Source organism: Drosophila sechellia, chromosome 2L (assembly GCF_004382195.2).
Source record: "Drosophila sechellia strain sech25 chromosome 2L, ASM438219v1, whole genome shotgun sequence".
Lineage (NCBI taxonomy): Eukaryota > Metazoa > Arthropoda > Insecta > Diptera > Drosophilidae > Drosophila > Drosophila sechellia.
In genome coordinates this window covers 7,062,851-7,076,927 of record NC_045949.1, presented here as the reverse complement: position 1 = coordinate 7,076,927, position 14,077 = coordinate 7,062,851, and the positions used below count along the sequence as shown (strand labels likewise).

General features: G+C 40.9%; 2 protein-coding genes across 2 annotated transcripts; both read left to right on the top strand.

The window, feature by feature from the left end:
* The first annotated feature begins 251 nt into the window (after positions 1-251).
* On the top strand, positions 252-9,486 carry LOC6611505 (ubiquitin-conjugating enzyme E2Q-like protein CG4502). Its single transcript, XM_002036010.2, has 5 exons — positions 252-559; positions 7,571-8,102; positions 8,178-8,301; positions 8,360-8,709; positions 8,772-9,486. The coding sequence occupies exons 2-5, from the start codon at positions 7,753-7,755 to the stop codon at positions 8,854-8,856; spliced, it is 909 nt and encodes a 302-aa protein (XP_002036046.1). The 5' UTR covers positions 252-559; positions 7,571-7,752; the 3' UTR covers positions 8,857-9,486.
* Positions 9,487-9,972: 486 nt separating this feature from the next.
* LOC6611504 lies at positions 9,973-13,975 on the top strand. The gene is made up of 3 exons (XM_002036009.2): positions 9,973-10,064; positions 11,053-11,934; positions 12,352-13,975. Exons 2-3 carry the CDS (start codon positions 11,063-11,065, stop codon positions 12,998-13,000), a joined length of 1,521 nt encoding a protein of 506 aa, XP_002036045.1. The 5' UTR covers positions 9,973-10,064; positions 11,053-11,062; the 3' UTR covers positions 13,001-13,975.
* Positions 13,976-14,077: the final 102 nt, after the last annotated feature.

Below are 14,077 nucleotides of genomic sequence, written 5' to 3'. Positions count from 1 at the left end.
GGTTCTGCGAGCTAAAATTAAACGTAATACGTAAGAGAAAGCTTCGATACGGGTAATTTCGTATATATTTAAAAATTTATTTTGAATACCGCGCGGGATTTTGGGTTGTTGTATTTGCTAACATGAGTGACTGCAGATTTTGTAGAATGTAGACATCAGTCGATGCATCGCATAACTTCGATAGCAAAAGGCGAATCGATAACTATCGCCAAGTATCATCGGTAGTCGATGCTAAAATGTTATTTTACATCTCTACCGCTGCCGCGGGCGAAAAAAGTGCAGTGCGTCGAAAAGTTCGTGTTTCAGTGTTCAGACCAGGAAATAATTCAAAAGTCGCGTGGAAACGGCAAACGTTATTGCTTTTTGCTAGCGCGCAATAAAAGATATAATTGTTGGGAAGAACTGCATTCAAGATTGTTATTCCCGTTGCTATTATTTGTTTCTCTGTGCGAGTGGCGAAGGAAACGAAAACGAAAATCGGGAATAAAACGGAACGCTGATAAGCACGAGTCGTGGAAAGAAAACAGAAGAACAGCGAATTGCATTTTGCACTTGGCAAGTGAGTGAGCGTGTTTGTTGTTACCTCTTCTTGCTTCTCTTCTCCTTTATTCCATATCCCTTTTTGCCTTTTTATATATTACAACAATTTGCCAATTAAAAGCTCTTGACCTCTCTCTCTTACAAATAGAACGTAGTGCGTTACACATGCTACCCCTGTCTCTCCGTCTCTCTTCCTCCCCTTCGATTTTCAATTGAAGCATGACACTAGCAAACAGGCCTGTCAAATAAACGTGGTTTGTCCACATGATTGTGCTTGTCCTATTCATTGCACTCTAGCTTTTGACATTGCTCGAAATTGGTATCTTTTCGCAAGTGCGAAAGGGAGGGCTGCTGCCTGTGTCTCGCTCTGCCAATGCCAGATTTTCATTGAACTTGATACTGAACATTCTCAAGAGTTCTTTTGTCAACGCTGTTTTTTGCAGTGCAAGTCACTTTCCAAGGCTGCAGTCATGGTCAAGTTCTTAATTTAAGATGGCCTCAAATAATGCTTCAGAAATATTTGTACATTTTGAGTCTTATTTATATTCATTAATCCTGTTTAATTTATCTAGTCATAATATTATTACGAACTATTTTCTGAAACATTGACAAAATGCTTTGACGTTTCTTAGTATAAATAAAAAAATAATTTGGATGGTTATCTTTTTAAAGTGATTTAACTGGTACATAACCCCCAAAAATGAAAAGAGTGTAAAAAATCCCTCCTAAAGACGAAATGGGTCGCGAAAAAGAACAAGGAAAACTTTTCTTGTTTTGTTGGTTATTTAATATTATTTTTTTTACTTGTTGTTCCTTGACTTATTTGCCTTTATTGCCTGGGACAACTAAGATGAAAAAAAACGCCGAAAAGCTGGGTAACGAGAGATTGTGGAAATAAATCTAAGCAAATGTATGGGAGCTCCACAACGGAAAATGCTCAAATGGTATTTACTGCCGACATTTTCACGCCCACCCACATACAAACATATTTATATATAAAAATACATACATGCATATGTAAGTGTGTACATGGAGTAGGGGCCAAGAAGTCGGAAAGGCTTCTCCACATTATTTGGTATTCATGAATGAAATCAGAGCGCCATGCTGCCACGAGCGGAAGGGAGAGAGGATAAGCTTTGCCGATAGATTATATTCCCTGCCCGCTCTATCTTATCTCATTCCTCTATCTCCAGTTTCTGCTTAAACTCAGTTAGACAGGCGCCATTGCGCTTTGCATCCTATTTTACAGTAGACACTACGAATTGAGTGATGAATAAAATTTTTTTCGTTTTAAATTGTTATATTTTCATTAAACTTTTTTGTATAAGTTAATGAAGTTAAATAAATGTTAATTGACTCATGTTATAAAATCATCAGCATGTCAAAAAAAAAAAAACATTTATAACAGTATAAGGTTGATTTAAAAGGTGATTTGAGTGCCTTAAATTTTTTTTAGCCCTTATTGGGTGCCCACTGTATTTGTTATCCTGCGCCAACCCCCAACATGTTGTGCATCTAAATCGCACTTGATCAGCGGAGCTAGGCTCGGTTGTGTGTGCACTTTGGCACATCAACTTTTTATGGACCCGCCGAGTAGGCATTTTATTTTTACGCCTGAATTAATTTATAGATATACCCTGGCACACGCATAAATTGATTATGCATACCCATGAAAGTGGCACTCGGTGTGGAGAAGGGGGGGACTCAAGGATACTCCCGGGAACTCTATAAATAGAGCGGCAATTAGATGAACTTTCCTGCCATCGCATGAATTTATGCATTTTACATGAGTGGGAGTGCCCGTGGCAGGTGATAAACAATTTCACCGAGCATAAACAATGTGGCAGGTAGCACTTACCGCCATGTCCGTCTATACTTTATTTTGCCCCCGGGACTCTGGCCACTGACGTCAGCGGGCTTAGCTCCCCTGTGGAGTTATACTTCTTGGGATTTGAAGATTTGATTGTAAATATTTACTAGTCTACTATTGTACTAGTTTTTGATAGGGTGCAGGGTATTTGTCAAACGATGGTTGATCAAAACGTGAATACCCTGCGTATTAAACACTTGAAGCTTATCTCGCATGCAATAACCACTATCCAAAGTGCTTAACTTTGACACCCGACAAAAGCCAAATTGACAGGTCGTTTCATACACGAGCTATCGAGATAGACGCAGATGCACTGAAAAAAATGTGCAAGATTTCAAAAGGAATGTTTGCACTGCAGTTATAAGCTAAAGTTCATGCAGTACAGGTGCGTTGGGAATGCGAATTCTTCAGTCGGAAGGTTCTATGACTTTCTACATTTATCTATTGCAATGGTGTTTTTTCTGCTGATTTTTCCCTGTGCATTTCCTTGGACACCCGCCAGACTGAGCCGCAATTCACTTGCCAGCGTCATCAACTGACGCGTATATCCCTTTTCCGATGTGTCCGTATCAAAGTCTACTTTTAACCCGTGAGATGTGGTTATTGTTGTGGCTTCTGATGCTTTTGCTTTTGTTGCTCTCTTGTCGCAATCAATTTCATAAATGGCTTCCGTTCGAATGAAACACGCGCCATCAGTGAACCGGGCAAAAACCATTCCGGAGTAGAGAGCAAAAGGAGTGCTTAAGCCCAGGCTTTCCATCTCGGGTGTCTAGGAGACCTCTGTTTCGTATCTACGTGCTGGATGTGCCTGGCGAAGTCTTAATTTTAAACCGAATGTTTTCAGGTTAAAAGGATAGAGGTATCCAAGGTTTCTAGGATCTACAAATATTTGAATGACAAAGGAAGCTTATCAAATCTACTACGAATCAGGTCACTATATTATTAAAAGCTACATATACCGAACATATAGGGTATTCCATAGTTCGACCATTTGTGCGATTGCCAAGATTCTTGTTGCTATTTTCGCTTCGTGTGTGGCATGTGTTATGGCGCCACATGATATTGATAAACAGACTAACAGAGACATTTCCAAGGTCAGATGGGGCGAGCTGCGCTTCGTTATGTATCTTTTTGGGTATACCATAACAACGGGGTCAAGCCATCGACATCGCTCACTGTCCGTTAGTCAGTTAACGGACATTATTGGGCGTGGAAAGAGTTCGTCGACCCTCGTCGGGTGACAAAGCCCTGCGATTTGGTTAGCATGAACGACCCGGAAATAAAGGAGACCGACTGTGATGCTGACGCCTGGCCTTGATTAACGTATGAATGCATATTTAAAAGCTTCCTATGTCGGGGAAAAAAATACGAAAAGAGAAAAGCAATCCGGACTTAATTCAATTTGCATGTGCACCAGAGTCCGAGCGAGGAATTGTTTATAAATAAATTAACAAAGCCGTAACAAGCGGTGACCCTCGGCCTTCCATCTAGAACAATGCCATCCTCAGTATCGAGAGCAGCTGTAGCAGGGGCGCCAAAGTGGGAGGTAAAAGGATGACCATTGGTGCTGGCAAAAAAAAATATATGAGAACAACAACTAAACTAAGCAGTTAAATTTCATTCAAGTTTTTAATATGTTTTCCGTATTCGAATTATGAAATAGCTAAAATTAATGCGAAACTAACTTTATGTGAAATTTTTATCAGTATTTAAATCTGGTTATTAGTTAAATATTTCTAAAACTTATAAAGAACCACTGGGAACTGTTTTGAAAGAGTTATCATAAGTAGTTATAATATTTTACATTATGTTTACTTAATTTAAAGCTATTTTAGCTTTTCTTCTGATAAACTTAGCTACTTTTCACGCTGCCTTGCCAACACTGGCGATAGGATAAGTGCAAGTGTTGTGGCAGAAAACCAGTGGTGGAGGGGGGAGGGACCTTCAGTCGAATGCCATGGCAACCACACTCGATGGTCAAGAAACGGGGGGATTAATTCTCGGTGGATGTGGATTTGGGTGTGGGTGTGTGCCATAGTAGGTGTTCGCAAATGGCTGGGAACAAAGAACTGTTGCAGGGGCCATTAGTCAGCATCTCGCTCTCCCTCTTTTTCTCCCTCTCTCTTTCTCTCGGCTGTCTTCCCGCCTTCCTCATTTCCCCTGTGCAAATATTTCCGCATTGTTCTGCTGCTTGCACCAAACAGTTGATTAACGACCTCTCTCTCACAAGCTTTAAGCACTTGAAGAAATTCTTTAATATATTCAAATACAAGATAAATCATAGAAAAGGGAAATCACAATCAGACGTTAATTTGTTTAAAAGATGATCTGTTAGAATTTGAATTAGATATTTAAAAATAATATGCTAAATTCAAAAACTAGATTTAGAATTATTTTTTGTTGTGTATTTAAATGTATTCCTTTCTTCTTAATGCATTTCACTTCGAATTGCACGGCAAAAATGTCGTCAGGCACAAAAATCAATAAATAAGCGCTAAAAAAGAATAACAACCAACCGAATAATTTAAAGCTGACACAGTTCTATATTTCTGTTTTTTTTTTTCTTTCTTAATTTAAACATTTTTGCATTTCTCCCAGTTTGTGTTGTTGGCTTTCCTTTTACTTTCGTGTCTGCATTCTGAAATTTTGCATGCGACAGCCGGGAAAATTTGCATGAAATGAAACAACAATAAACATGACCCTAGTTATTTGTACACCCAGCGAATATAATATATTCTCATATATATTTATTTTTTATATGCTATAAAAAATCAGTCAATTGTTTATTTAACTTTGTGGCCACTGTTTATTTTCCCACGCATTTAAATCCTCAAACAAATATGTTTTATGTTAAATGCATCTATACTTATTTGAAAAGTAAGTTACTTACAAGCAGATATTGAATAATATGAACAAATATAGTAGATAAGAATTCAACTTAACTACCATACTAAAAAACTTGTTTCCATCGGGAAACTCAATTAAAAACCAATTAACTGCGGAGCACAAAAGAGAACTGGATACAGTGTTTACCACTTGATTTAACGACACTTGGCAGCTATCTATATTCGGATTTGCAAATATCATTGATGGCGATAGCCAGTCCCGCGGGCTATTATTAAATATTTGTGCGGGGTAGGTCAGTTATAGATTGGGTTAAATGATAAAAGGGGGATTGTGGGTTTATGAGGAGAGGTGTTGCTTTTGGTCTGCTCATATCGATTTTTGTGGCGCCAGATAAGATACTATATACTGTATATCTGTGTGAATGGAGCAATTTCGATGGACGCAGTCAATTTGTCGCCAAATGTATAGAAGTGCATTAGGGTGTGTCGTTACCAGTACGAAATATATTCAAACATTTAGTTGAAATTTATATTATATTTATATTATATTAAATTTATATTCCTTCTAAATGAACTTTTACCTTTAAACCTGCAGTTAAAATGCAGTTATGATTTGTGTCACCCTGCTTTTGATAGAGTTTGCCTTCACTTAAGGCCAAAAAATATGTCAAATATTGTTGACATTTATTTGGTTAAATAAATGGCGAAAAACTCCAGAAATGTGTGCTGGGAACCAGATAGAATTTCCTACGTGACTTCACCAATGTTTGTGGACTTTTTTTTTTTGTTTGAAGATTCCTGTGGCGCCTCGGTCAGTGTTTATTTTTCCGTTTAGTGGCCCTGACTGAAAGCAAAAGTGCAAAAAGTTTTCTCTAAAAATACTCATAGCCGGGGAGCAAGTAGATGCAGAAAGGAAATGGCCCATAAATGGGCGGAAAAAGGGAGGAAGTAGGAAAATATGGGAGTGGTCTCGAATAGTTTGAGCTTTGATGAACTCTTAATGAGTTCAGGAGTCAGCCTAACGAAGTAGATTCGCCCCTTTTCCAGCCACGTTCATTAATCAATCAATTATTCATCATTTGTAAACTTGCAAAGACTACAAAATAAACTTGCAAACGAAACTTTCTTTGGGCTGGAAACTGAATAAAATACGAATGTTAATGGTAACTTTGGATATTTGGACTGAAGTCAAAGATATTATATTATATATATTATAACCTGAATGCATTGAGTTATCCTCCGCCTCCAAATACTTGGTAGCTCCTTCGCTTGCCTCCTCAAAGCAATTCTATCTGATCTCCTGGCACTCAGTTCACACTTATCTGTGCTCTTATAATAATAATAGTCCTCCCATCGACCCAACCACGACCATTAAAATGTAACGCCCACATCTGTTGTCCTTGGTCGCAGAGTTTCAGGACTTGGCGTTCGTCCAGGAGGTGGGCGGTGACACAAGAAATCCCCTTTGAGGACTCGTGCACTGGGGTGAAAGCTAATTATGCGAAAGGCAAACAATTTGGCAAGTCCACGTCAACACCTCGGACAATTCAGGGCGGTGATAAAAGGAGGAGGAGTTGGTGTTTAGCACGGCATCTGCAGCTCAGAAAATAAAAGAAATCAGACGGAGAAAAGTCCCTTTAGAGGCTGTGTGAAATTTTAGTACACAACTTGGAACCCTCGGGTGGCACCGAAATTAGAAACGAAAAGAAAACCATTTCTGGCGGATTTATGTAAAGATTATATACATTCTAGAATATATATATTATTTTTTAATAAAAGGTCTGTTTATAATGCTCTTCAAGCTCTTTTCCCGCTCACAGTTCATATCTGTTTTTTAGTAAATATTGTTATCCTTGCTTTAAGGCTTTCTTCATCCTCTAAAAAGCTGCGACAAAATACATTATATTTTCGTCTTTTTTTTCGAAGAGCCGCCTTTGTGAGTCGTTTTGTTTTCGCTAAGGGGGGGAGTATTTAACATATTTCGCTGGCGGTCTTGGTATTCACTTGAAAAGTTCGCCAAGGATGCGTGTTTGTGCTTACGACTGCCAGACATGGTAAAGTATCTCCGGTTATTGTTGTGGTGTGGTTTACAAATGCGGGCGCTAGTTCAAGGTCGCATAATTGTGCTGGTGGGGGTCTGCTGAAATATGAAAATGGCTCGCAGCGAATCAAATTCCAAGTAATGGCATCCTTAGCATGCACAAGTATGTTAATTTTATAAGCTCGACCCGAGAAAATCTTGATGTCGACATCATAAATGGCATATGCCATTTACAAGTTTGCAAAAACTGAAACAGTTTTTGTATTATTTCAGATCCAATTTCCACGCACACATTGCACCAGGAACCATTTAAAGAAGAAGACTGAACAACCACGCCCACAAAGTACTTGTAAACTACTGAATCAAAGTAACTCAGAAGCACACAATCAAAATCCAGCATTCAGCAAATCCACTCGTTCGAGAGACCAAGGGATACCAAGCCAATCCCAGCCAAGATGTCGTCGCGTTCCAAGGAGAGAGTAGTCACTGCATTCCGCAAAATCTTCCACAAGTCCAGCAATAACAATAATAACAACAACCTTAATAATAACATAAATAATAATAACAACAATGACAAGGTTGATGCCGCCACTGGCAGCGGTCCGAATATAAACAACAATAATAAAATTAATAACAATAATCACGATGGAGCAGCAGCCGCCTCTTCGGCCGGAGGCGTCGCCATGGGCGGTGGAGCAGTAGGATCGTCGGGATCATCCGGTGCCGCCAAGAATGCCGTAGTTCGAATGGCTGCCGAGCAAGCTATCTGGGATTCCCCAGGCAAGCGGCGACGACAAGATCACAAGTAAATGTTTGAAAAAACGAAAAAGTCATATTGTATTCGGTAAGCTGATCTCGGGACTTTCGTTCAATCTTCCAGGGTGGCGCCGACGACGGAACGCCAATTGGTGGCGGCTCCGGATCACACGATTCGAACCCGTCGCCTGATGAAAGAATACCGCGAAATGGAGCGACTGCAGGCCAAGAACGATGCTGTCTTCACGGTAAGGAAAACCATTCTTAATGCAACAATTACTAACTGCTTACCCTTTTCCTTTCCAGGTGGAACTCGTCAACGATACCCTGTTCGAGTGGCACGTACGCCTGCACGTGATTGATCCGGACTCGCCGCTGGCCAGAGATATGGCCGAGATGGGTGTGCCGGCCATACTGTTGCACCTGAGTTTCCCCGACAACTTCCCCTTCGCTCCGCCCTTCATGCGCGTGGTGGAGCCGCACATCGAGAAGGGTTACGTGATGGAGGGTGGCGCCATCTGCATGGAGCTATTAACACCGCGCGGATGGGCCAGTGCCTATACAGTGGAGGCGGTCATCATGCAGTTCGCAGCCAGCGTGGTCAAGGGCCAAGGCAGGATCACGCGCAAGCCAAAGAGTACAAAGGAGTTCACTCGGTAAGAGAATCGAAACATTATGTCAATGTCATTTGTGATTGAACTGTGTGATCCCTCCACAGTCGCCAGGCAGAGGAGTCGTTCCGTTCGCTGGTGAAGACGCACGAGAAGTACGGATGGGTGACGCCCGCCCTGTCCGATGGATAAGCGGCGCTTTCGCACCGCAAGGAAACCCTGCTCAGATGCTCTGCGTTTGCCAACACAACCAATGCAATTTAATATCCACCCAGCTCATATTAATACATCAAGACATCTATATCCATCTTTATACTCTCTATAAGTTTCATCTACTTGTCAAGTAACGAACGATTTCAATTGCAAACCATCCAAAGCAACAAGACGAACTCCAAGAAACAAACAACAAGAAAAAACAAAACACGCAAATAAATGGAACCAAAAACGCGCATCAAGCAACAAATTTGCTTAAAATGTAACTCTAGCTCGTAGTCATCAGTAAATAGGAAGTTTCGCCGAATACAAAATGGATATTGAAGTATTATTAGTTGAACCTGAACAAAAAAACAAGTACGATGAACACCACTTTTCCACTATAATTTCCTTCGCCTAGCGCATATTAAGTTATATAAGATTTACAGAATCAATTAGTCTGATATCTTGGTTCGACTGTGTTATAATTTGTTGTGATTTTTGTTGAATTTAAACAAACCGTGAAGAAACCAAATTACAACATCAGCTTGTAAACATAAGTGTGTTCCTCGAACTTCGCACTTTCATTCTAAGCTACGCATAATAAATAAATGTAACATGTGTCTATTATAGCATTTTTACTGATTTTGGTTGTAGTTCAATGGGTAAGAATCGATTTTAGTAAAATTGTTTTTAAAAATATTTCATTGTGAGGTTCTTATAACCGCACAAGTAAACAATAAAATGGATAATCATAAAAATTTAGCATTTGAGTACATATTAATTTATTAAAATCAGCAACGCAAAGTTTTTTGAATTTATCAAAACGTAACTTCCACTTTGCTTTAGCAGCGAGTAAATTTAAATTGCGCGCGCTTAGTGTTGCACAGCGTACGCACACAGAGATGCACGACGAGCGCCGCATGAGGCAACTGAAATGCCGCAGGCCAAATAGCAGCTGATTAGAGAAAAATCAAGTAATCTCTATCATTGGCACTAGAATTTGAACTTTCTTTGAATAATACGTTTTTTGTGAATGTATAAGTAGTCGTTGAACTGGTTGATTTTTAAATAAATTCAATATTTCAGTCATTGCTCGTGTGTCATACTGCCGAATCGTGTATGCGGTCACTCGCATTTTTTCGCTTGTCAACACTATAAAAAAACTAAACTGGTAGCTGAAAATTACAATCACAGGACATAATTTTGTAAGTATTTTAGGCCTATTGCAACTCTTTCTGGCCAACTTAAGGTAGTGCCAAGTGTTCTTCACGATTTGGCGAAGCTAAATCTGCAGTAATTTGAAAGGGCAAGTGGCATTTAACGCGTGAAAAGTGGCTGCCAAAAGTTGCAAACGCACTTCGTGGGTGAAAAAAAATTGACAGTCGCACTGCCCGCGGCGGCAGCGATGCCGGCTGCGCTGCCGCTGCGCCTCGAAGTCCTGCGGAAAATCGGGAAATTCTCAGGCACCTTAAGAATCTTCGAAATTATTATGGAAAAATGCTAGGGAATGTTTTCTTGACACGCCGGATCTTGGAACTGTCTTGATGACCGATCTTTCCTTTTGGAGCGAAAGGATATAGTGATGCATTTGAATTATAAGTCCATGGAAAACCATTAGATTCTTTTCCAAACTCATGAAATACTTTTTTGAATTCAACCAGGAGATTACCGTTTGGTATGATCGCAGCTTATGGTAGATCTGCAATTTGTAATCAAACCGGAAAGAATTATTTATAATAATTTTGAGTGACACTAATCATAAATAAGAACTTAATATTTCGAAATTTACCATTGCGAATATGAATGCCAAATAGACACGTGTATTACGCATCATCAAAGATTACTTACCGTTTTTAGGGTACACAACTTACATTTTCTATACAACAGTATAGTTTAAAATGTATATAAATAAAGTGTTCCTAATCAAACAAACACTATATACATACCTATATACATACATTTACCCATGTCCCACGTAAACATTCCAGACTTAAGCAACCACATATTCATTTAGATACCCCAAATCCAGAGTTTCAAAACCGAAAGGCTGCGAAAGATCAAAGACATCTGACTGCAGATGCACCCAGTAAACACTTGATACTGCATTACAGCTGCTACCCAATTTAGCCATACCCTCAGCAAGGGTATAAAAATAACCCTGGGAACCAAGAAGTAAACACTTGCTATTTTTAGATACACGCCAATGGAATCGGAGACGAAAGCGAGCGCCGAGGAGAAGCAGCAGGAGAATCCCTCGACAGTGCCCATGGACACGCTGGATCCGCCGCCACCGAGTGGCAGCTCCAAGACCCTCAAACGCTGCCTCAGTGTGCCAATAATCCGGACTCCGCCGGCGGGCAAATCGGGAAAGACCCCGATGACCACACGCGCAGCCGCAGCGGCTGCTCTGGCGGCCAAGGAGCACGAGCAGACGCCCAAGAAGAGCCAACAGGTGGTGGATATCCAGATGCCGAATGCCCCATCCATCGATTGCTTCGGCAAGAACATACACATACGATCGCAGCCCAATTCCAGGGAGGTTTCACCGGCTCCCGTCTTCAATATATTCACACCTCGAGCCAGAAGGTATTCGGCCAGCTATAGTCCACTGACCACGGCAGCCAATGGAGCCACTCTCTGCCTCACGCCGCGAGTTTCGCAGCTGCGGCAGGAGGAGTGCGCAGACCTGAACAGCCGGGAGGTCAACCATGAGCGGGAAGTTCATCGGGAAATACAAATCTCGCAGAGTTGGGAGGATCTCACACTGGTGGCCGAGAACTGGTCGTGCAAATCGGACGAGTTCTCCAATCCCCTGCAGGTCAGCCTGCCACCCACCGGCACCACCAGCTGCTCCAGTCCCAGTCCCACAAACAATCGCGCGGGCATGAGATTACCATACTCCCCGTCGCCCACGAGACGCACTTTCGCCACCAGGCGGTCGATGTCTCCCATTGCCATGAGGCCATCCCAGCTGGGACCCGTGAAGAGAAAATTTGAGCTGGACGATAATCCCACTCAGGGCAGCAACTGGAGCGTGTACTCCCCTCCGCCTGTGAAGAAGATGTTCACGGAAAGGTAAGAACCTAAGTAATTCTGGATGGTCTCAATTTAAGTAACTAGCCCTTAGTGGGTTGATTTGGGAAAAGTAGTCACCTAAACCATTTGTACTCAGTGAAATAAGCTTTATTGCACCTAAAACATCAGTTTTAATAGTATTTTAGATCGAATTTGCTTGAAGTCTAAAATTATATTACTTTGGGCCTCTTGTAAAATTTAAATTTAGATATTTTCGGCCAAGTTGCAGTTGTTGAAGCGGCTATAAATAATAGCTTTGTGGTACGAGTAGCATTAATTTAATTATATTAGATAGGCCATAGTATATGTGCATGTGTGTTACTTGCTGAATGATTAGACTAAGGGTAAATATAGATGCTAGTACGAAAATTTATCTATGTTTTCAAGCTTATCCATCACTTTCCCTTATCATTTCAGTCGCGGCTCCTCACCGGTGTGCCAATCGCCCTCGTCTGTGTGTCCCAGTCCCGATTCCGGAACCTTTGACGGCCGCCTCACGCCCAAGTTGTTCATCTCGAAGCTGTGCACAAGCAATTCGGTGAGCGGAAGTGGAATAAATAACAATAGCAGCAGCTCGGGATGTCCGTCGCCCGTTTCCGCCTCGCCCGGCGGAGTGGGCAGCGGTCCCAATCTGGAGGCAGCGATGTGCCTCGTTTCCGGCGGTAGTCAGAGCCAAAGCATCGACGAGGGCATCTCGATTCCCGAATCCGAGACGCACTCCTGCCGCAGTCGCACCTCTTCCATACTGTCCACTACATCGTCCAGTACACAGGTGCTGGTCAACGACCTGGTGGATGATGCCACTCTGATGGACGATGCCAAAAGTGAGACCTCATCGATCGGTGGATGCTCCACCATTAGCATAGAGTCATCCTCCTGCGACAGTGGTGCCAAGACGGCTGCCACTTTCCTGAATCGCCTGGTGGTCGATTCCGATGGCGGTGGTTCGCCGCTGGCCCAAAAGAGCTTCTACATCAACAAGCAGGGATTGTCGGGCGCCAAGAAGTTTGTGGTCAATCACGAGCGAACGGGAGCCGTCAGCAAAGATGTGCCGCAAAAGCTTTAAAACCATACACAGATTAACTTAGCTTAGGGGTCGATTTTAGGAAATGCTAAGAAATACTTATAATCTCAGGAGCCAAAAGTTAATCCTTGCTGCACTTTAGCTGATTTGTTTTGAATGCTTTAGAAAATATTTTCCAATAATCTTGCATAGCTTGATCATTTTTAAGTTCTAGAACTCAACCAAAGGTTTTGTTATAAAAACCACAAGCAATATTTTGTACAAAGAAAATTGAATTAAGAATACCTTTGGTGTAATATGTAAAGGGTTATAAATGGTTTAAAATGTATATTTCCCATAGTGTTCAAAGCAAATCTTCCTGGAAGACAACAGATAAATTTGTGGTACTTTGATTTTTGTTTAAGAAAATCGACCCGAAATAACCAATTACAAACACGCTTAAGTTGGGGGTTTCAAAAGAGCCACCGACTTGCTTAACTTTAGATCGTAGCTTTGTTGTACATAGTTAAGTTGTTTGTCTGAAGTTCTAAACCATCTTGCATATCATTTAACGCAGCACACTTCCCCTCACACCTAGAAACAATCGGTTTTAATATGTTAGCCTAAGTTTCACTATACTATATATAGCCAGAGTTTATTTGCCCGATCTTTGTGTTATATAATGTTTTCCATTTCCAATGTTTCGGTTAATAATCGACGTACATTAGTTTTGTTTTTAGTCGCCACCTCACCCTAGATTTTAGGAACAAAACCCCAATTTTGCCAAATATGTTTCCTCTATGCTTATGTGTAATAATATATCCAGCATTATATTGCCTATAATGTGATCCAATTTAGAGCGGATATCTGCGCGTATCCCCCAAAACCCTACTGATATAGTAACGCATATATTATATAGATTTACGATCCGATTCTAATTATCTTAAGCGAATTTACATAGTTTGTGGAAAAAAGTTATACTTAAAAAGGATCCAAAACAAAAGAATTGCATATTACACATTTTTTCAATTGAGCAAATTGTTTGTTTTCATTGGTTGGTTTAAAGGATTGCATTGCAACTAATTTGTAAATAAATAAGGTAAACAGATTAACTAGATTGTAAATAGCGACATACGTAAA

What these genes read in the sequence shown, in the direction of transcription:
- LOC6611504 (XM_002036009.2), top strand. Translation starts at nt 11,063, where the DNA reads ATGGAATCGGAGACGAAAGCGAGCGCCGAGGAGAAGCAGCAGGAGAAT. An exon ending in AAGAAGATGTTCACGGAAAG is followed by an intron (nt 11,935 to 12,351) that starts GTAAGAACCTAA and finishes TTATCATTTCAG; the next exon opens with TCGCGGCTCCTCACCGGTGT.
- LOC6611505 (XM_002036010.2), top strand. Translation starts at nt 7,753, where the DNA reads ATGTCGTCGCGTTCCAAGGAGAGAGTAGTCACTGCATTCCGCAAAATC. An exon ending in AGAACGATGCTGTCTTCACG is followed by an intron (nt 8,302 to 8,359) that starts GTAAGGAAAACC and finishes TTTCCTTTCCAG; the next exon opens with GTGGAACTCGTCAACGATAC. An exon ending in AGTACAAAGGAGTTCACTCG is followed by an intron (nt 8,710 to 8,771) that starts GTAAGAGAATCG and finishes ATCCCTCCACAG; the next exon opens with TCGCCAGGCAGAGGAGTCGT.